The 24,420-nt window shown below is 37.5% G+C and overlaps 1 protein-coding gene across 16 annotated transcripts in view; it reads right to left on the reverse strand.

Moving 5' to 3' along the window:
- Positions 1-24,420, reverse strand: part of PDLIM5 (PDZ and LIM domain 5) — a 196,684-nt gene that overhangs the window by 36,564 nt on the left and 135,700 nt on the right. For 9 of the 16 annotated variants that reach the window (XM_070614275.1, XM_070614282.1, XM_070614281.1 and 6 more), the window contains one exon: positions 9,243-9,430. In XM_070614275.1, the coding sequence (XP_070470376.1) occupies positions 9,243-9,430 (188 nt within the window). Of the gene's footprint in view, positions 1-9,242; positions 9,431-16,885; positions 17,018-24,420 lie in introns of all 16 variants that reach the window. The other 7 variants (XM_070614280.1, XM_070614279.1, XM_070614277.1 and 4 more) reach the window with 1 other exon arrangement.

The raw sequence follows: 24,420 nt of genomic DNA on the forward strand, positions 1-24,420 counted from the left end.
CTTAGCTAAACAAATCTAGTTATCTCGATTTATTACTGTAGCGTAAAGCCTACAATGAAATTTGGGATGGCTGTAGAAACAGTAATTTCCTTTCTCACCCCTATCTCCTTTAGACTTCAAATAAAAGATAGAATTTATATGCACTTATAACCGAGATGCACATCATTCAGTCTTTGATCTAATCAGATCTCACAAATATATCTGAGTCTTCCTTGAAAAAAAACCAGTAAGAATACATCAGATCTCTCCAGCTCTGTCCATAATGAATAAATAAGCTTTTCTTTATTGCTAAAATGTAGCACACACCAGAGGCAGAGTATGATAGAGGGTCAAATTAACTAGAATCTTAACTAAATTTTAAAAATAGAGTTTGGATGCAAAAAAAATGTTACTTGAAACAGATCTTAGCAGTTGCTAGTCACCTAGTTTATCCTTCCTATGCAAGGCAGGAATACTTTCAACACTATCCCTAAGAGATTTAGTCTCCCAAAACATATTCACTGATGTTAACTGGTGATACAGGAAAATGCACTATCTAGTTAAATAGCTAGGTTCAAATCACCATAGGACTCTGGACAATTCTTTTGACTTCTCTCAGACTCTGTCACCTCATTGGTAAAATGATGCCCATTTAAAATCTTAATGACATTATCTTATTGTACACTCTCAATAAAATGATACTTTTAAAAGTTAAAAGTATTATAAAACCATAATTATTACCACTAATCAATGATACCCACCATTTTACTGTTAGATGAGGTTGTCTGACCCCTTCAAGACTACTCACTCTATTCCTGAGTTCCAAAAGGCAAAAGGGGAATGGTGAGTATGCCCCAGGACAGGAAGCAACAGGAGCTAAAATTAACCAAATATTCATTCTGAAAAGTAAGTTTGTGCCTTTTTCCCTTTTTCATTGACCAAAAGAAATTTACTGTTCTTAAAAGACTTTCAAATGATCCCAACTTTTCTATTTACACTTTACTTGCATGTGCTTCTTCAAAATACAGTTGACATTTTAAAAAAGAATCACCAATTTGTACAAATCTCATTGTCAATTAGGAGCCCTTGCCTTTACTGCATATATTAAAACTGTTTCACAAAGAAAAAAGAAATTCACTAATAAAAAGCTTATATACATACTACCTGATATATATAAAGAGAACGATGTCATAAGTAGAATATAGCAAAATTAATAGTGTTCAATGTGAAGTATCAGGTTAAGAATGTCTAATACTACTAGTGTATTGAGTACGTCACTATAATATCAACAAAATGTCTTTACTTTCCTTGGTTGAATGTCTGTCTCCAAAGACACACTTAACAATAAAAGTAAAAAAAAAAAAAAAAAGAACTCCAGCAACTTCTTGCCAATATCAGGGGACATAAGAACAAACAGTGAGTTGTGCGCACATACAATAAAGACAGCATGAAGGTGGCCTTATTCTCACACGCTGTAAGAACTGCTCATGAAAACAGCAAAGCAGACATTTCAGCACAGCTAGACAACGCTAATGACTGTGAAAGAAAACACAACAAAGCTTTCATTTTCAACGGCTCTGTGAAATAAAGACACACTGTTTTCTATAGAAAACAGTGATTAGAGTATTAGCCAATATTGTATAGCTCAATGATTTTTTGAGTAAGAAATTATAAGTTACTTATTAAATACTTATGATAATGTCAATACATATAAGTAGTGTTACAAATGCTCTCAAAATCAACATATTTTGAAAGTGGGAAAGAAAAAAAAACTGTAATAAAAAAAAATTTTAAAGCCTATCTATGTCCTTGAAAGCTTTGTGAACTACATACAAATAACAAGATGAGTGTTTAATTTTTGACCAACGGGGATCTATAGAATTTTTCTTCTTTTGTCTTGGAAGAAGCCCCTTTTCCATCTCATAATGTTTACTTCCATAACAATATGTAGTACAAGTGCTCCCTGCAAAGGCAAGCAAGGCACTGAGGGTTATGCCAAAGCTACCAATCTCATTATTTGCAACCGTAAAGAATTTAAAGAGTCAACATGTAGAAAATGCTGATTTAGGGGAAATAAATGCACTCGTCTGAGGAAATGCTGCAAAAATAGACTAGTTATGTTATAAAACTAAACTGTATTTGTCAAGTACAAGATGCCATCCACTCAGGTTTATATTTTTTAACTAGACACATTACATAAAAAAACCTAAAGATATATTCAACCAATTTTCTGTACCATAGTCTGACTTACTCAGAACCAAGCACAGTTTCTCCAAGCCAAATACAATCCTCTACAGGTGTTTTTCTTTTCTTTTTTTTTTTTTGAGGAATATTAGCCCTGAGCTAACATCCGCCACCAATCCTCCTCTTTGTGCTGAAGAAGACTGGCCCTGAGCTCACATCCGTGCCCACCTTCCAATACTTTATATGTGGGATGCCTGCCATAGCATGGCTTGTCAAGTGGTGCCACGTCCGCACCCAGGATCTGAACTGGCGAACCCTGGGCCACCAAAGTGGAACATGCGCATTTAACTGCTGTGCCACCAGGCCGGCTCTCTCTACCAATGTTTTAACGAAGGACAAATACTCTACAGGGAACCAAGCTCCCTGGGAGAGCAACGCTCAGAACTTGCACCCAGTCAGGTGTGTAAGTACTCTGCATTCTCTGCTCTTGGAATTCTCTCCATTCCTCTCACCATTGCCCAGGGTAATATCTACCATCATCATCTCTATTCCAGATTACCTCAACAATCTCTGAAATAGTCTCCAGGACTCCACTCTTCATCTTTACGCTGAGGTCATAATGATCTTTTAAACACTTTAACAGTATAATGATTTTTTAATAACGCAAATCTGATTGTGTCACTTTCCAGCTTACAAATCCTTTAATAGCTTCCTTTCTGCATCAATCCACACTCTTACTTTCAAAGCCCTTTCTTACCGGCCCCTATGAACCCATCCAACTTTCTGGCCACTGCACAGTCCTGCACACACTGGACTCCTTGCCCTTCCTCTTGGAAGCCAAGTTCTCTGAGAGCCTTTGCGTATGTTGTTCCTGCTCCAGGTTGGCCTCTTCCTAACAATACTCAGGGAGCATCAGCTACATGTGATTTTACTTTAGGCACAAACATTAACACTTTATTCCTGCATCATGACTCCACTATAAACAAATATATATATTCTACCTCAGCATTCTATCACTGGCACTTTATCGGTCTTTCTTCCTTTCCACTGATCCAGATTGCCACACCTTCTGACCTGGACCATGTAACCTGATTTAACTCTTTGCACCTTTTTGCTGGTTTCTGTTATTTACTGGTGCCTTGCATCCAAGTTAATTTGCCCACAGTGACAAAACAGGTGAATATCCCTAATATTTCCTCTGCACTGCAATGCTGGGTTCCTCATATGTCATAAATTCCCATATTTTTTGAGAAAAAAATTCTTATGACAGGGCTGCAGATTGATTATTAGTTTTTTTACTTACTGGAAATAAATAACACTGTACTAGTTATGGTACTGCTTATGTTCACAACTTTTAAGTCTTACGGGACTTTAATGCTTCAAGGAGAGCGCAGTCCTCTTCTCCTTAAGCGTATGTGCGGTTTTTAATGGCAGCCTTTGGCAGACAGCACGTGCACCTTTGATCAGCGACTGCTGTGGGAATTTCAAGTCTGGTAGGAGGAAAGAACAACGCCTTCTGAATCCCTCAAATCATATGAAGACGATGTCCAAAATCAGACAGACTGACCCATCCACTCACTCACTGGCTGTCTGGCTGACATTTGCTGAGGGCCTATCAACTGTGCCAGGGGCGGTTTAGGGGCTATAAACAAGGATTAGTGGGACATGATCCCTGTCCTCAAGGGGATCTAAAAACAGTGGTAAAAAATACCTATGTAAACAATTAAAATGAATATGATGAATGCTATCAAAAGCCATCATCAAAACTTTGTAGGAACATAGAGAAAGAATAGGCACCCATTTAGAGGGCTCAAGAAAGGTTCACAAAGGAGATGATATCTGGTCTTAAAGGAGGAATAGAAATTTACCAGGGCCAGAGGGGTGGAAAAGCCTTTCAAATAACAGGAGCAGCCTGTCCACAGCACAGAGGTACATGCCCAAGGAATGGTATGAACTCGTGAACTTTAGTGCAACTCGACCACTTGGAACTGAGGAACAATATTACAAAATGAGGCTGCAGAGGAAGGCTGGCGTGGAGCTGTAAAGGACCACAAGCCAAACATTCAATATGTGGGCAGCAGAGAGCCCAAAACATTCTCAAGGAGGGAAGTTACATGAGGAGAACTGTTCTGTTGGATGGTAACACTGTAAGTTATGAATGCTGTCACTACAAGGTTATACCTTCTATAGGGGTAAAAACTTAAGCTTTCTTGAGTACCCTTTATGTACCAAGCACTTCAACATGTTACATCATTTAAGCTACACAACAGTGCCACAGGTGACTTTTTTAGATCCTTACTTTAAGACATAAAGAAGTTGAAGGCTCAAAATACTCCATTCGGGGAACATCCCTGGCCTTCTGAAATTCGCACCCCACAGGACAGGCATTGCTATCCTTCAGGGCCACCACTGTCTGCAAACTGGGTGCAACGAACAATAAGCCTGACCTAGCAAAACACTGTTTATGTTCTAATGAATTAGTCACTCTCATTGTGTGCATAATGAAACTAAAGTTAGAAAACTGATGTGCTTCCAACATATAACAGCTCTGCAGGACTTTAAGACTGGATACGTGAAAAACATCTGATTGTATTTGATAAGATAGCAATATTTTATATGTATATTTGCATCAAATGAACAAAAATTACCTAATCTGGTATCCATAACCTAATCAGAATCTAGAGAAAACATTACATAGCAAATTAGGTCACCTACATAAACACAGGAACGTATTTTTAAACTTATACCAGTATATTTAGAAAGGTTTTGAAAATCTCTATCTACTTACAAACAATATGAAGGTTTCAAACATTAAAAAAATCTACTAGACATACAAACATAGTGAATTAAAATATAAGTTTAAAAAAGTACAGGGGCTGGCATGTGGCGTAGTGGTTAAGTTCGCAGGCTCCGCCTCTGCAGCCCAGGGTCCGCTGGTTCGGATCCTGGGTGCGGACATGGCACCGCTCATCAAAGCCATGCTATGGCAGGCGTCCCACATATAAAGTAGAGGAAGATGGGCACGGATGTTAGCTCAGGGCTAATCTTCCTCAAAAAAAAAAAAAAAGTACAAAGCCCCAATTCTGAAAAATAACAAGAAAAATCTCACCTTTTATGTATTTTTCTAGATCAAGTCAATGTTTCTAAAGGGATGACTGCACCTGAATTACGGAAGTATTACCAAAGACACGGGGCAAGCAGGAGGTAGCACTGCTGACTTATCTACAACTCAAGCTTGGAGTCTTACTTCTTTTGTATCTTGATACTTTCATGCCGACTAGGAACTTTTGAACATGTTGCATCCTGAATATTCAGCTCTTTATCAGTCATTGTATGTTGAACTATATGCCTAAAGAAAGGAAGATGATCCAATCTAAACTATCATGCTGCACATAAACACCTAGTTCCTATGACAGCATTCCTGCATTCTTCTAAGACTTCTGCGTAACACAGGCTATACAACACCACAAGTGAAATGACCTGAGGTTGAAAGTCAGAACTTCAGTGGAGGTAAGAGAAACCCATGACAGGTTCAGAATATGCTAGTAGGTCTTAAAATTTCAATTAGCCCTTTCAATGCAGTCTTTTTTTTGGCTATCGTTTCAAAACTACATTAGTTGTTACCCAATAGATAAAAGTATGACTAAAATACTTATTTAAATAAGTGACTTTTAAACTTTTTCTTAACTATAAAACACAGTAAGAAATACACTTTACCTCCTGACCCAAAATATATGTTTGTATGTGTGTATACATGTATATTTACATATACATAAACTAAAACCACATTTTCATAGCTTAATACCTATCCTCATTACTATACAATACTAAGCTAAAATACTTAATAAGTTAAAACATTCTTATATTTTCTATTTCACTGCTTATAAAAATACTGGCCATGATCCATTAAACTGATTTCATAATCACCTAAGTGGGCCACAGACTGCACTTCAGGGATTTCGAGCCCATGCTTCCCACTGGACTGCAGAATTATTTTAAAATGACATCGCTGGTAACAGGCACTCTTTGGTGTAGGTTGGGTAGAGGGGTAAAAAATCTTTTTCTTCACCCAGACTAGAGCACAGCGAGGAATTCTCTAGAGAAAGAAGCCTGAAGTGCCCAGCGTGGCAGCAGCAGTGCCAGCAGTGTTAGTGCTGCATCTCAGGCCACAGAGGCCAGCAACTCACCTTCCCAGCTTCCGCAGCCCTCTGGCTGGCACTGCAGTTTTCACAGGAGTGTGAAGAACATAAGAACCCACGATGAGACAGCCATCACCTCCTAAACCAAAGACCTTTTTCATCTGCAGTAGGAAGCTCCTGAAACTATTTGTCAAAGACTAAGGGGAGATCCTGAGGTGTTTTCCTTCCATTTTCAAATATGGTATACTGCTATGATATATTCTACTATGGTAGAGCAGAATGAAAGAATTTGAGCGGCTGGGAATTTCATATTTATTTTAGAACTTAGACGAAATAGTGTAAAATGAGTAACTTTTCTATAACATGATGACTCATTAAAGGCCAGTTTGAAGCACCTACAGCAAGATAAACAGCAGGAGTTCTGCAAATATTTTCTGATTTGAGCTAAGCATCATGATGTAATTCAGCTATGACTTCACAGTGGCAACTCATTTTCTTTTTATAATATTGCTTTATAACGTTATATAATGTATATGTTTTATACTATTATAGCTGTTCAAATTAAATTGACTTAATTTTCTGTAAAAAGTATATTTTAAATACTAACCATGTGAATCACGATCATAGTTGTGTTATTTGCCTGCTTTGATGACTGTAACAAGTTAGACTCAGAGAAGAAAGAATTCTGTCGCCCTCTTGTGGTAGTTTTGCTGCAGTGTATTCTCCAGGAGTTCCACATCGATTGGAATCTTTTCATTTTAATAGGCAGTGGTATTTTGACCTTAGTTTCTGAATTTCCCAAAGCAGTACATAGACTTTCTGCCCTCCACAGTACTTTGTGCCTTTCTCTTCAGTTTCCATCTCAGAAATTTAGTTTTTTCCCTGCTTTTTTAGGACACATTCTCCTGTTCCCTTCCAATTACCATGCCAAAGGAATTGTTCTGAAAGTTACTTTCTGTATACTAATGCACATACAAAATAATTACAGCAAATCTCCAGCATCATAGATAAGCTTTAAGTGGATGGAAACAACTAAAAATGTATGAGGCTGAGCTGTCAGCATTTTTTCCCATGAGAATAAGTCTTGCTAAGTTAATTAATAGTCCAGAAATTTCAAAAGCTAGTGATACTAGTCTAAATATTTTAAGTTTTCAAAAGTAATAAACTAGTCTTTTCTTTACAATAGTCTAGATGGCATGCAGCGCCCTACCCTCCTACCCCCACAGCACAAAACTTCAAGCTTCTTTGCAAAATTAGTAACTTGTAATGTAATTCAAAACTATACAAAATCACACTAGAAAATAAATTTTAACTATATAAATAGTTGGCATTTTTTCTAAAGATAACTTATTTATAATAAATGAAGTTTTTAGTATCTAATATATTTAAACACTATGGAAAATACAAAACAAAGGTGGATTCCTCATTAAATTAACTAAAAATCCACACTTGCAACTGTAAAAAATATTCTTAATAATAATGACCAATTCTTAAAACTATTATATTTTTAAAAGCAGCCCCTTGTGTATTCAATCAATCTCATCCCACAGCTGATGAGGAAAGACTAGAATTATACAGGAGACGAGGTAAAAAGGTGTGTTCTCTGCAGAGACAGAACTCTCAAAGCTAGGTGAGGTGGCATGTCTCGTAAGACCACCGCACAGATTATAAACTGGGAGAAGCAGGGGACGAGACTGAGAGGTTAGCAGAGGCTGGAGCGAAAAAGGTCTTAAGTGGTAAATTAAGGAATGGGAGATACAGGAAAGCATCTGCAGCGGGAGGGTGACGTGGGCAGATCAGAGCTTTATAAAGACCACTGGCTGAGCAGAGGACAGGCTGGTGGGGTGAGAGGAGACAGCAAATTAGTTAGAAGTTGTTTGCAATGACAAGGGCCTGAACCAAGGTAATGGCTCTGCCCACAGAGAGGAGAAAATAATTTGAGAAATACTAAGAAGTGGAATCATGAGGTGTCAGTTACTGTGAGACGAGGGGGTGGAGGGGGGTCACAGGCTTACATTCTAGCTCCGGTGACGGGGTGGCTGGACCACTCCCAGAGAGGGGTCATGATATTTTTGGACATGCTGCATTTGAGGTGCCACCTGGAAACAGCAAGCAGGTCAACAAGTTTGCAGATACGGAGTTCAGGAGAGAGAGGACTGTCAATTATCAGTGGTTAGGCAGTAGAAGGAATCGGGAGGACAGACCATCCAGGGAGAATGTTAAGAGTGGGCAGGGACGAAGGCCGAGGCGGGATTTGCAGCATTTACACACAGTCCCATCTTCCTGCTAAGGGAGGCACTACAGTCCTTTACCATAAATTTTCTTCATGTTGGGAGAAACAGGAGATCATTCAGTCTCCCCTCATTTTGCAGAGGGTCAAAGAGGTTAAGTGACTTTGTTTAAAGCTATTTATCTGTAGAAGTGAATGAAGACTCAGGTTTCCAGATTGAGCCCAAATTGTTCCATCCTATCATTCAAACGTTCTCTGTCTAGTAACATGTCCTCCTTCTGCATCTGCCTTGTAAATCTGCAGAGGACAAGTAGTAAAAGATCCTTGCTTCAGTAACTATTTGATGGCAATAAATGCTTCTGCTGTTATTTTGTATGTATCATCAAAACTAAAACACTGTATTACCAAGGCTACCTTCCAACAATATTGTTTGTTAAGAAGACCCCAAATTTACAATTTAACATGTGCTCCCTGAGTAATCTAGGAAATAAGGAAACACTCAACTCTATAATGATGAAAAGCAAATGACAATTCTATGAAACACACACAGAGACTTATGAGACACTTCAGAGAGAAAAACACATAGCAATTCATTGCAGTCCTTTTAAAATCTTAGATGGTTGAAAATAGGTTTCATCAGTGAATTCTATCATATATCCCAGAACACATTTTCATAATTACAGTTAAGGCGAGAGATGTCTTTGGCGCACCTGCTTGGTGCGGCCGCTGCCAGCCCGGAGACTTGACAGCGCTGCTGGATCCCAGAGGCTTGAAGGCGGCAGCGGTGGTGAGGCTGGCCACCCCTGCCCTGGCGGAGGCTGGGCTCGCCGGCCTCTCGGGCATGCTCCGTGCCGAAGCCACGGACACAGGCAGCTGCTGAGAAGGCTCCTGGGTATTGCTGGAAAGAAAATAAGGAAACGTTTTGGTGAAATGGTAGCAATCTGACTTAGTAATATTACACCTTCTTTCCTCAATCTATGAAATCTCTAAGGAAAACAAAAACATTCATTAACTGATATTTTAAAAAAGAAAAACACTAAAACCATGACTGAGGGACTGCCTCTTTAAAACAGAAAAGAAAAAAAGAAGGAAAAGAGTCAGATTGCATTTGTTCAATATTTTGGAAATTCTCTTCAAAAGGTCTACCATGAGAAATTAGGCTATTGAAAAACTTATACAGTCAATCCTTTTAAATAATAAGCTAATTTCCTCTTCCTATTCCTCTTGATTGCAACATTTCAGAAGAGTCATCTAGATTAAAACAATCAATTATTGGAGAATCCCTGATAACCTCTATGAAATGGCACAGGTGTTTCTTTTCCCCTTTCCACATTTTTCTAAGATTTTATGAACTCAGTTTCCCTGACATCTCACAAGTCACTCTTTTCACTCACATTCTCACTCAGTCACTTATTCATTCAGTAAATATTTAAGCACTTACTATACGCCAAACATTGTGCCATGCACGGGCCACACAGCAGTAAACGAGAGACAACATCCCCAGCCCAACAGAACATCCAGTGTTCTGTGTTCATACAACAGGAAGACGAGAGACGAGACTGCCACTGTCCTCTCTCAATCAGAGTTATTAGCTTAATAGGAGGCCTTATCTGTGCTGGTTCTAGTTTGATTTCTAAGATCATATGGCTTTTTTTTTTTAAAGATTTTATTTTCCCTTTTTCTCCTCAAAGCCCCCTGGTACACAGTTGTACATTTACTTGTGGGTCCTTCTAATTGTGGTACATGGGATGCCGCCTCAGCATGGCCTGACGAGCAGTGCCACGTCTGCGCCCAGGATTCGAACTGGTGAAACCCTGGGCTGCCGAAGCGGAGCGCATGAACCCAACCACTCAACCATGGGGCTGGCCCCGATCATATGGCTTTTATTACCCAGTCATTTGTTATGTATAATTATAAATCATCATTTCCCGAAAAAACAATTTTAGGTAGCTCACATTATAAAATATGCACTTCGGAATGATACAATACCATAGCAGTTTCTCTCAAGTGAAGTATTATAATGCTAATACCACTAATAATATTGTTACTATTATAATATATAATAAAATAATACTAATAATAATGTTGCTATAACGATAATAATACATCCTACTAACTTTTTAATAGAAATTGAGGTACTGACTACTTAAATAATTCCATGCAGAGAAACTCAATTCATTCAACAGCTGAAACTGACAGCCAGAAGAACAGCTTGACAAAGATAGGATATTATATTAATAACTTCACTAAAATAAATAAGCTTAATTATACTGTCTAGATTGAGATTATTTCTACCAAGAGAATTTCCAGTTCACTCAAGTCCACTACACTCCCAAATGAACAAGAACATCTAACTTCCCCAGTGCCTCCCGCATCTCGGATGAGACCTAACAAAGAAGGCCGAGGCTGCCCATGCTCAGGAAGGCCTGCGTACAAGGTTGGCCTCTGACTGGCATTTGGGAACTTGGCTTGTAAACAGCTCCCTATAGGCACATAGAGTTTTCTAAAAAAGATAAGAGAGGCTCACTGTGCCTAAACTATATAAACAACGTGGTTTATGCTAAACACCTGCTGTCTTCTGAGAGCCTGGAATTTTGGTATGAAGTAGACACAGTGCCTGTGTGACAAGTGCCAGTAAAAACCTTGCCTGAAGTATTTGGTTTCAATGAGCTTCTCTGGTAGACAACACTTTGCATATTTTGTCGTAACTCTGCTGCAGGAATCAAGCACATCCTGTGTGACTTCACTGGGAGCGGACTTCTGGAAACTTCGGCCTCTTTTCTTCTGGACCTGACCCCAGGTACCTTTTCTCCCTGCTGACTTTGCTTTGTATTCTTCCGCTATGATAAATCTTCGCCATGAGTACAACTATATACTGAATTCTTTAAGTCCCCTAGTCAATCAGCAAACCTGGAGGTGGTCTTGGGGCAACTCTGACACTAAACAGTTTTGAAAAATCATACTGGAGCTATTTTAACTTTCTTGAAACATTGTTCCCCATTATCGTTCTCTCAAATTCAAGTGTAATAGAGCTATCAAATTCTTTTACTATTTCTAATCAGTTTAATGAAAAACTAAAACTTAGTTGATGTCAACATACTATAAAATGAAAAATTTAAGCACTTTAATAATTTTTATCATAAATAAAAAGTGAAAAATTGCTTACTTAATGGCAATGATGAACAAAATTATCAATAAAGATGACACAAGAATCAATAAAGATGACACAATAAATAACATTAATGAGACAGAGTTTAAGCATTATGGCATAGTGCCTTTTAATAAAAAGCTTTGTGATGGACAAATTATTTTACTTCTCTAAGCTTCAATTACCTAAACTTTAAATGGTGCTAATACTTTGCTCATAAGAGTTCCATGAGGCTTAAAAAAGAGAATTATGTACAAAGTACTTAGCACAGTCTAAGGCACAGAATACGAGCTTAACATGTGAAAAGGATAATTAATGTATTCAAATAATAAAAGACATTTTCAATATTTTTATACATTACAAATAAATGACTTCTGAAAGTAACAGAGAAATACAGGTTATTTTAATTCTAGGGTTAATTACTCATGTAGATTTGAAAAAAATAACTAATAATCCATATAGTCACAGTTCTAAGAAGAAAAATTTATGACCAATATTATAAGTTACAGACAAAACAAAAATATAGTCTGGAAATAATAACAAAACCCAAATCATCATTTAATGTTTAATAACCTGAGAGAATTAAAAGGTATTCCAGGAGAGTTGCCAGACAACCTTACTTAGACAAAAGTGAGCAGGATGACAGGAAATTAGCGCCAAGCCTAGTGAAGTCGGGTTGAGGGAACTGGTAATACTGACCCAGCGTATGAAGAAAACTCAGGAGACGTTTAAGAACAGTTCTCACACACGTGACATGTGGATCCACTCAGTGTGGCTATATTCTGTTTGCTAACGTCGAATCCAATCTGCCATGAGACAGTTTGGTTCAACGAAAGGAAGTAGTTTCCAATATGAAAAATCCTCCAAAGGAAAAAATCTGTTTCCTAACAACCCCTTTTGTGAAAGGCCTCTCTCCAGAAGGTACTCAAGCAGAGGATGGAGATATCGTAGAGGGTGGAGGGCCAAGTTACACTTCAGCATGACACCTAAAGCTTTCTAAGATGTAGTTACAACCAACCTTCCAATCCTATCTCTTCCCACTCTGCTATACAAACGATATTCTGACCTTCCCTCTCCTCTGTCTGCCATTCTACATTTTCTCCAGGCTCTACATAGACGGCGTGCCTCCCACTCCCCCTCCGCACCGGTCCAAATCCTATCCATAATTAATAGTAGTAGCAGTAACAAAAACATCCATCATGCACTGTGGACCATGCTAAGCAATTAACATATATTATTTTATTTAATCATTCAATCTTCTTGAAGTACAGACACTCCTTCTTTCAATTCATGGCACATATTAACTGTGAGGCATACAGTTATGTTTCGATTCATAATAGAGAGGATTTAAAAAAATTACTAGTAACTTCTTTATGTATCTCGTCCACACTCTACCACTTTATATATCTCATCTCTACCTCTACATTATAAACTATCTGAGTTTGGGGCATTTGCTATGACCTTGGGTAGGTTACTTAAACTTGGTAAGTTTCCTCATCTGTAAAATGAGATAAAAATACTACCTTTGTTCCAAGGTTATTGTTAGGATTATACAAAATACAATGAGATGACACATGTAAAGTACTTAGCACAGTGCTGAGCACAGAGCTGATGCTCAAGAAATGATACATCCTGTGACATCTAGCTCAGATATCTAGCGATATGTACATTTACTAATAAACACCTCTAATCTTACTAATAATTTTGCTTCTAAATGTAGCTTGTGGATAGTTTTGATCCAGAATTTTGGGATCAGACACAATCTTGCTTCCTCAACTCAATTTTAAATAACACACAATATTTCTTAAAATTCCCATGCAATAAATATCTCATAAGTCAAAAAATATTTTCATTTTTTATTGTATCCTTTGCACAGTCTTGTATACATTCTCTCCCAAAAGTCCTAAGACGTTTAAATCTTAAACAGTACTCTTTAGATACAAAGGGTGTGCAGTATACTATAAAGAACTTGTAAAAATCTAAGTTATGAGCAAGAAAGTTGTTCCATTTATATTTAAATTCAGTATGGATCAGCGGAGTTCAATATTCTCCAGGGAAACTGATCTCTATTTACTTAAAACATTTAACGTAGTAATAGAAGAACACTAGGTTTTATCTAGACAATCACATATCCGAATATACGATGTCTAGGTCTCTAAAAATCTATTGACTTTTTTTCTAATTTATAGTTATTAGCTACTATTTAAAGAAAATACAGAAACATTAGGTATCATATACTAAAGATTAAAGAATTAATAAAGTCATTGGACACATTATTTTATATTTTGGAATAAAATATTATTAATAATCACGAAGAGCAAAATATTTTAAATTAATGACTAACATTAATATAGTATAGTATGGCATGATTACTTAAATGAGATTGGTATCTTATTTCTGAAATATGACGCATATATATTTTTTCTAAATTTAATTTGTTTAAGGTATACCTAAATTCTAAACAAAATTAAAATGCTTTCTACAAGATTTTAATGAGGAAACCAGAGTAAATCCATAAATGCACTTGGCTAATACCACAGAAGCTAAGAATCAAATATAGTCACTGTCATCAGTCTGCCACATGGATAAGCAACTGAAGCGAAATTTTAAGTTACTACGACTTTCATCTCAAGAATACCAAAGTTTTTGTTTCAAATTTCAAAAACTGAAAATGGAGAAAAATATACTAAAGTATCAAAGGTTTCTTTTCAAAACTGAACTAATGAGGAAAAGAGAAAAAGGAAGAAAAGTTAACTTTCAGTGTCAGTAACCTGATTTATCTTGAGTTTACATTCCTTTCCCACATTTGTTTAACTATTTCAACAAGTAAACTTCAGCTGCAGATTAGGAGCAGTTGGAAATTTTAAACCTACTTTCAAAGGAAAAACTTTTGTTAGAAGTTTTATCCTAATTACCTGTTTAAATTTTTTAAAAGCCAACTGTACATTGTAGGTTTAATTATCAAAGTTTAAATGAAACAGTTTTTAGCTAAAGGCTTACAAAAGATTGATATACTAATACACAGACTCTGACGTAGTAGGGAAGGGATATTTCTCAAAAGGTATAATTGTAAGCATCTTTTTATTTTAATAGAATTCTTCTGTCAGAATTCTAAAAAGGACCTAGACATATAGAGGAGTCATGAGTCTCCTTCCTTCCAGGATTCTGTATTTATAAGAAAATTTTTTGTATCTTCCTAAGCAAAATTCTTTAACTTAGACTTTTTGTACCAAAATTCAAAATGCTAAATATACTACAATAGAAACAAACAAGTTTGTTGTTATACTATACTTTATTATAACTTTAGAGATTATCATCACATAAAGGCAAAAGATCAGATATAATATCTCTGACACCATCCCGACAGCTCTTTCTGGAACCCTTCTCATTGAGTCAGCAAGGTCTCCTCAGGAAACCCTGCGTTCCCGCCTTCCAGAACGCCACTGGCTTACCTTGTCAAGACCATTTCCCTTTCCCACATATCAAAATGTGTTTAGTGTGTGCCTATTGCTATAAATAAAGAGTACTGATAATGACTACGAAGACTTGCTCTAGGAGTGGGTCCATGGATAGCTTCAGTTAGTCCATAACTGCAAGCTCACCTTTTTTTTTTTTAAACAAGGGTTTATTTAAACAACAACATGCCTGAATTGAAGGGAAAACTATCTCGGATTCATTTCTTTTAGAGTAATCTATCCCTTCCTAAAGACAGATTGCCCTACGTGTAATAGCTATGTACAAAAAAGTTATAAAATTACCCTTGGTTTTACAATGATAAATGAAAAACAATAAAATTCCCCAATCAAATAAGACATGCAAGGGTTTTTATGTTGTTCTTTTTCTCTTAAATAGTGAGAGCAAAATAATTTACTAGAATAAAAGATAAGAGCTGAATGAGCATGCCACGAATGGAGAAAGGGGTTTTTTCACAGAACCAGTATTTTTCCCTGTCCCATTTCCATTTGATGTCAATCAAAATACACCATTGGCCATTTAGTTAAAAAAAAATGCAATAGGTGCTTTTCTGGGGAGAGGATGTAGAGGATTCCATTAGGTTCTCAAAGGGAACTTTAATTCCAAGCGTGGTCAGTAACCTGTCTCTGTGCAGACTTAGCCCTGACAAGGACAGATTTCTGTTCATTTAACAATCACTGGGGCCAGCCTGGTGGCACACTGGTTAAGTTCGCACGTTCTGCTTCTCAGTAGGCTGGGGATCACTGGTTCGGATCCCAGGTGCAGACATGGCAAAAGCCATGCTGTGGTAGGCATCCACATATAAAGCAGAGGAAGATGGGCATGGATGTTAGCACAGGGCCAGTCTTCCTCAGCAAAAAGAGGAGGATTGGCAGTAGTTAGCTCAGGGCTAATCTTCCTCAAAAAAACAAAACAAAACAATCACAACCCCACAAATACAATATAATTTCAGGTATTTTTTTCTTCGAGAAAAATGTACGATGATCTCTCTTCCTGTTTAAATACCTCCCTTAGAAGTTACCCACCATTATAATGAACTGTATTGAAAACCTCGGTAACAGTGGATAGGATACAAACATGTGATCACTGGCAGCCTGTGTCATGCTAGGCTTTTACTCACTGTAGTCATGGTTGTCCTCTGCCATTAATTTTATGTTCTGTCAGAAATGATGCTATACCGTTATTTCATTCAGGTTATACCTTTAGTAAACACTTTGGATATTTTAGTTTTCTAATTATGTCTATAATTTTTGGCATAATTGTTAAATTTAGGAGAAAAAACAATTTATGTTTCAGTATCTCCCAGAAACAGTGAAAATTAAGTTGTTTGCCCAAGTAAAATCTTCATATTTAAAAACTGTAAGATAGCAGCCACAATTATTTTACTCTTCTTCATTTTTTCAAAAGGTATAAAGGTATATCTTACTGAACATGTGACTATTCTAGTACAGCTACATCCATGCAATAAAAAACAGGGTTCACTCATAATTTCACACCAAACATCAAGTGTGCTAATAAAAGATGTCACAAAGGGTTAAAAGGCTAGTTAATAATCATACAAAATAATGTGCTTGTGCATTTGCATTGCAGTGAAATTACAGTTAATTTAAAACTGGACACAAATCAGCTCTAGGATTTTCTCATCTGGCCTGTTAATATGGTGGTTAAGTGTTACAGAAAGCAGCGTCTCTGACAGCAAACCACCGCTTGTGACATCCCCTCCCACGGTACCTTGTTCTCCTAACATGGATAGAGCCAGTTGACTTCCTCGAGGCCTGGAGATAAGAAAAAGCTAGAGGCTTGGACACAGGGCCGATGCAAAGTGCATCCAGGAGGGAGTGATATTTTTCAGGACTGGAGAGCCTGGTGAGCATTTAGAAAGAGATTTAAGCGGAATAATCACACTACTAACAGCAGAAAGAAGTTTTCACAGTCTATGATTGGAAGCAAAGAAGGGCTAAGAGTCTATCACATTATTTTACTCATTAGCATAGACTTGATTAATTTTTCACCAAGACTGATCAAGGCCATCTTCTAGAAAGCATTTAAAACAGTAAAGACTACCAGAAATTACGTAAAAACCAAACTCCACAAAAGTAAAAAGGTTTTGTTCCTTTTTGGGAGGAAGGGGTATTGTAGAGAATAGTTAGGCTTTAGATCACCCTCAAATGTAATCAGTTTGTGGGAAAAGATAAAACCAATAGAAACTTAAAATACCTATTTATGCTTGATTCTGTTCCAGACATCAAAACCAAAAATTATAAAAACCCAAAAGTCAACAGGCACACAACATGCAACAATCCACACAACTGAGAAGTGTTATATATAAATGGTAGCAACGGAAAGAGATAAAAGGAGAATTTAAAGAAAAATCAGTAATACACATGGTGGGATGTACAGATCCACAACCTAGAGAAAACGTCCCCAGTACAATTAAGATCTCGTAATAGAGCTGTGAGTGTTTCAAACAGGCATGTTTTCTCTGAGGTGACTGCGGGACAGTGGCAAGCGCTGGGGTCACACCAGACAGGCACTGCACGTGAGTTCTACCTGGTTTTCGCAGCAAGAGCAGCAGACACGGTAGCGGCTGCACCGCTCAGAACTGCAGCGCTATATCTAGCAGGAGAAGAGAAGGCAGAAAAGTCTCGAAAACCTTCCACAGAACCTGCCGCCACATTTCTCAGGGAGCTGCTTAAATTGACAGGTAGGGAAAGAAGGACAGAGGAGGAACAAAAAGGAAAGTGAGAAGAGGCAGCATAATGAGGATAAGATAGCAACCATCCCGCATTAATATTCCGACATTCTAAAAGTGGGACATGTCAGAAGTGTGAGAGGAGTTCAGTCATTTATTCACTGTTGCTTATTTCTCTGAGAAATTAAAATTTGACATATAATCCTCCATAAAACTGATTTTTGAGACACAAACACTTTTGAATGTATTTAAGTTCACGTCTCCAATCCTATTTAAAATTAAATCAAACACATCTGAAGATTGATTTGTCAACAACTAAGTAGAAAATAAATCTAAACATGAAGTTTGAATTTCTATAAGCAGAGAAAGAAGGAAGGTTATGTTGATTTTTCAAAAAAGTCTCTAGAAAAAGTGTTTTACCTTAGGGGTGATCCACACCCAGGGCCTGACATTTTATGAGACTAGTGTTTTGGGGAGAAGTGGGTACAACCGGCTGCCTAGTAAGCAGCAGCAATACAGCTTAATATGAACAGAAATTACTGTTTAAAATATTGAGAGTAAAGCTATTGGGGCAGGGGCAAGCACCTTTGTAAAATAAACAGTAGTTACAGGGAATGTGACTAAAACACCACCTCTGCTGATGCTCTATATTTCTATTTTCAGTTAGCTCTGTAAAGATTAAAAAATGCTGGTACAAAATTTTATCTTCAGAACTTTTATTACTTAAAATAATAATAATTTTCCCTTGGTCTTTTAGAAAAGGTCAAACACCTGGAGAGGAAGTAACACTCCATCATTAGGACTTTAATGATTTCCAAATTGGTTATCAAATTTGAATTGAAAATTTCTTTTTTATTAAGTAAAGTAAAAAGAAAGTCTAAAATACATAGTGTGAAACCTGTAGTCTTCTTCATTTATAGGTGCAAGTTATTAATGAATAACTCACTATACTATGATCACTTTTTCAAAATTCGTAACAGTGGCCACCTCCAACATAAAGTAATGATGTGCCAAACTCAACCCAAGTTAATGAGCGCTGAGACATCTAACACCGTGGGGGTTCACAGAGGTTTCCTCTCCCTGTCAGAAGAATCTAATAATCCATTATTCCTAGTTCCACTGCCTATAACTGTACAAACCATTAGAAGGCAAAATAAACACAGTGGCAAGCGATTTTTAAAAAATTATACAGAATTAAGTATAACTTTTTTGTGAATCTATAATTTAATTGAATTGTATGACTATGTTTTAGAAACTGTTGGGAATGGCTAGAAAAGAAAGAATGGGGGCTGGAAAGAGAAAAAACAAAGATGCTGTCAGTGGCAGGAGAGGGTAATGTGAGTGTCATGCAAAGGGGAAGAACTAAGTTTAGCAAGTGATTCAACTCTGAGTTTCTCAATTACTCTGCATCTTTGAGGCAACGGCTACTATTTGGGGGAAGTAATGGTGAATATAACAAAAAACTTAAGTCTATAAAAAAATCAACTAAAAAAATAAATCAGCTAAATCATCCTTCTCCTGTAAGAAGAAAAGGAAACTGTAATGAGTTTCTTTCATCATATTGTATCACAAACAATAATATAAAAGGACTTAGTACCAGCAGAGTCCAGCAAAATCTTCTAAGAAGAATTAACCTAAATATCTTTAGAATATGTCTGGGTACCTGGAACCTATGACCTCTATCGCTCCTCTTTTAGAGGTGAACACTCTAATTCAGGAAAGGAGATTAGGACAAACTCAAGAAAGCTGACTTTCCAAATCACAGTGAATAAATAAAATGCACAGATTTCTCGACTCTACATTAGAACTTAGAATCTAAACCAAAAAATGTAAAATATAGACGTGGTGTAAAGCAGTGTGCCAGGGCTGAGTGCCAAGCTCTCTTGCCTATATGTTAATCATGTCAGTTCTGTAATCTATGATCACTTTTTCCTTTTTAGTCAGTTTTAGTGTTTAATTTCACCACCAGCATTAAAATTTAGACACCCCAAGAAGTTTGAAAAACTCTACCTAGAATACGTAGTTACTTTAGAAAGTGTGGCTACTTGGCCACCAATATGTAAAACCTGAGAAGCTGCAGGTGGGTGAGGTCCACTCTGAGGGAGGTCTTCGAGAGAACTGTCAAACCTAGGTTTTCAGAAGTAAAATAAACAAGGCAAAGGAAGGATTAATGAAAAGTACTGAAATTTATCATCTTCACTACCTTTTCAGTGTACATTGGTTTCATTTTGGGAATACTGCTAGGTTCTTTTTAACTTCCTATCTGCATTAGGTTAAAACCAAAACCAACACCCTCAACACCACCAAATACAGGCTGTTTTCCCCCCAATTTTTTAACATGGCTGCTTCCACGTGGGAAAAGATTATGCTTACAGGGGAAGAAAGGTGGGTGGAAATTTCCATATACTACATATTTTGCATGCTTCAGAAAAACTTAGGCTTCAAGAAATTAAGTTGCCCAATATCATATACCTAGTAAGGGTCAGCGCAATTTGAGGCAGGTCTGTTCGTATTATTTCCACCACATCCTGCTTTCCAGCTCCTTGTGGGGCAGCTGCCTGAATAGCGCACAACAAGAAAGGAACTAGGCATTTCCTTTCAGCTCAGAACGCTGTTTGCATATCCGAAATTACATGGATGTTGTTTATCTTGATGTAAACAACGTCTTCCATCTAGTCACACAACAAACGTTTGCATGCAATTGTGTCGCTTTGAGTATTTTTTACTTCGTTTTTCTGATGTCTGTACCCTTTTTTCTTTTTAATGCCAGAATTCAATTTTAGAACTACTACCAGGTAAAGAAAAGATGAAAAACTCAGTGTGAGGTTTGAAAGAAGAAAGCACCGAGAATAACACTTTGGGAAAAAAAAATTAAAAGGAAAAATAAAAAATTACCCACTATTTTTTTTAAAAAAGGGCCTATGGATAAAAAATAGAATGGGACAGTCATGCTATACTGATTTTCAAGTGCAAAACGTAAGGCTAGGATAAAGAAACAGAAAAGGAGATGCTATCTTCCCATTTTTCATTTAGTATCGGTCATACCTTTTACCAGAGTGTTGAAAAGAAATGCAGACAACTTAAGAAAAACGTCATGGTAGAACTAAAATAGCACTTCAGGGGCAAAGCAGACACAGTGGAAAGAACAAGCAATGTACGTCCTCCAACAGGGGTCAGCAAACCGTGGCTCTGAGGCCACAGTGCTCCCACCACCTGTCTGTGAATGAAGAGTGGTTTTCATATTTTTAAATGTCTTTTAAAAAATGAAAAGAATAGTAATATTTCATGACACATGAAAATTATATGAAATTCAAATTTCAGCATCCGTAAATAAACTTTTATGGAACCCAGCCAGGTTCATTCATTTGCATACGTCTACGGTACTTTCACACCACACGCAGAGGTGAGCAGTTGCCACAGACCATATGGCTCAGAAAGCCTCATACATTTCCTATCTGGCTCTTCACAGAACAGGTTTGCTGCTCCCTGTCCCAGACAATACCATCTCCACACAGCTACCAGAGCAAAGTGAACGACATCAACGGGATCCCAGCTGTGCCTGGACCTCCCAGCACTGCTCTAAGGACTACTGTCATCCTTGGCTGCCTACTCCCAGCCTTATCTTAGGGAGCTCTTCCTCTCCTCAGGCTTGCCCCAGTCCAACTGGTCATCCATCTCTCTTTGAAACAGGCCAAGCTTCTTCCCACCACAAGGCCTCTGCAGAGTCGTCTATTTCTCGTTTTCTATACCCACTTCCTCTCTCACACCTTCACTGGACTAATTCCTAAGTGTCCTTCTGGCCTCAGTTTAAATGCCGCCTCCTCAGGGACGCCTCTCAGATTCCCTAAATCACCTTAGGTTGCCCACATCATATGCTTTCACATGACTCTGTACCTTTTCTTCACAGAATTTGTTACTACTGTAATTGTACAATTTGTGTGATTATTTGTTTAAATCTGGACTCCCTCACTAGATTAGAAGTTCCCTGAGATTACGGACCACTATGTTTCCTGGTATAAATGAAGTGCAACAAAGTGCTTACCACAAAGTAAACAACAAATAAGTGTTTGTTGAATAAATGCATGAATGAAATTTATTGTTTTCAAATACAGAACTCGCTGAAACATACAGTCAGACCTCTGTGTACGTATATGGAGACCCACAGAAATGGAGGGCTGACTGTGTTCACTGTAGTAAGCCATTTTATACATGGGATGTGAGCATCTGCAGATTTTGGTGCCGAGAGGGTTCCTGGAACCAATCCCCCACAGATATGGAGGCACAACTATATTTCTGAGATCATATTTTTACCTTCTAGAGACTGTATCACAATTCAGGTTAAACAGGTTATTACTGTCTTAGTAAGAAAAGACATATCATCAACCTGAAAGAAATGGCTAGGACTCCAAAAATATCTTTAAAAATGTCCTTTATAATATGAAGAATTATCAATATTCTAAAAAAATATATAGTTAAAATTATCAATGTCTACATATTAATATCTAATAAGGACAGGTAAGAAAAGGGAATGAGAACTCTGTTGACTGGAACAATGATTGCCACTTGAGAACAAAGTTCATATAACTCATGAAATACCTTCTATTGCCAGATTTCCAAGTTTCCAAACAAATGCAGTTGGGCGGTTTCCCATGTGTTACACACACTGATTACCTAGTCCTTTGTTTGGCCAACCTCTAAAAATAGCAGACTTCACAAAATCTTAAACTATCTTATTTAATATGGAAGAGACATCAATATCTATTCTCATTCTGTCGTTTGCTAATATTTATTCCTTTTAGGGTTGGAAGAGCTCTGATTAATAGTGCCTCTGTAGCAGCCAAACTTTCTGCTCTGTCTGTTACTTAAGTGAGTTTTCATTTCTCACCAGAGAGAGGTATGAAGACTTTCTCCTTCCCAGATATGTCTGGAGGGCTGGGCTTGCAGCCTTTTGGCCTGCTTTTCTCAGGAAAAATGAACAGAGAGCTATTTGTGCATTCTTTTTCTCTGCAATTGTCTTTCTTTGCACAATCTCTGCACTGTGTCTTTCTATGCTTTTCACTGGGGACCCATGTTAGCAAGGTGTCCAGGCAAGGCAGGCATTAGGTTGCCCATGTCACTAACTTGGCTCCTGACCATCCTGCAGGACCAGCGAGAGGAACTCTCTCTCTACGCTCCAGTCATGACAACTGTCAAACAGCAACACCCGTATGCTATGTACTCCAGCTCCTCCCTGTTTCTCAGGGGCCTCATCTGATCTACCTCGAATGCCTTGCATTTTCCATTCCTCCTTCCCCACTGCATGCTTTGAGTCCCCATTCAAAAATGCTATAGTTTCTCTTAAAAGAAACAACAAAAACAAAACTACCTTCACTTTCTATTTTCCTAGTCCCCTTAACAGCCAAACTCTGTGAAATGACAGTTAACTCATGTCACCTTCATTTCCTCACCTGCCTGTCACTCTTCAACCCCTCAAGTGGGCTTCATTCCCCAACCTCATAAAACCATATTCTTGCCAAGGTCACTAATGACCTTTTGTGGCTAAATTCAATTGACAATTTATATACCTCATTTTCTTTTGACTGTGGGAAAGAACACAACATAAAATTGACCATCTTAACCAATTTTAAGTGTACAACTCAGTAGTGTTAAGTACATTCACTGTTTGAAACAGATCTCCAGAACTTCTTCATTTTGCAAACCTGAAACTCTTACCCACCAAACAACTACTCCCCTTTTCCACAGACCCTGGTAACCACCATTCTACTTTCTGTTTCTATAAATTTGACTACTTTAGATATCTCACATAGGTGGAATCATACAGTTGTGTCTTTTTGTTCGCATTCCTCATTTTTTTTTTAGCCTCAGTATCTGACCCAATTGACCACTCCTTCTAGTCTCCTGTCTTCTGTGCCTTGACCCTACACATGTGCCTGTTTTTAGTGTTATTTCACTGGCTATTCCTGGTTGCATGAGGTTAAAGCTCTCCACCAATAACGAAATTTCAAAATGTTAATTTGGCTCATCCATATTTTGATGGGATGATATGCAAAATATATAAGAAAAAAATTCTTCACAAAGGCTAACCTCTAAAAGGAATGCAGAAACTTTCTTTTGCAGCATAAAAACCTCAAGTCTCCAACTAAAAACTTCAATGCCTCCTCACTCTCCATATAAATATCATAAAATAATCAAATAGAATGATATATTACATCCCCACATGGCAAGTTTTCAATAACAGGAAAAATTTGAAAACCTTAAAGTATGTATTTTACAGCTGGTAAAGGAGAAAAATGACAATAAATTGTCCTTGGCATTTTCACTCTTCCAAAAAGCAAACATTCACACAATAATACTGTTAAGCAGACAGTGGAATATACCAGGATCACAGCTGCATCTGTACTTTTGGAGTACTCTGCTATTAGCATAGCAAAGCTATTCATTTCAGTCAGGGAAATTGCTAGTCGTCTGGAAAAATGAGTATCTTCCACTGGCTTCGTGACAATACATATGGTGAGTATGTGCACTTCTAACTATCATCTCCCTTCTGGAAAATTAAATCAACTAAACCTCAGCT

Source organism: Equus przewalskii, chromosome 3 (assembly GCF_037783145.1).
Source record: "Equus przewalskii isolate Varuska chromosome 3, EquPr2, whole genome shotgun sequence".
In the NCBI taxonomy this organism is placed as follows: Eukaryota; Metazoa; Chordata; class Mammalia; order Perissodactyla; family Equidae; genus Equus; species Equus przewalskii.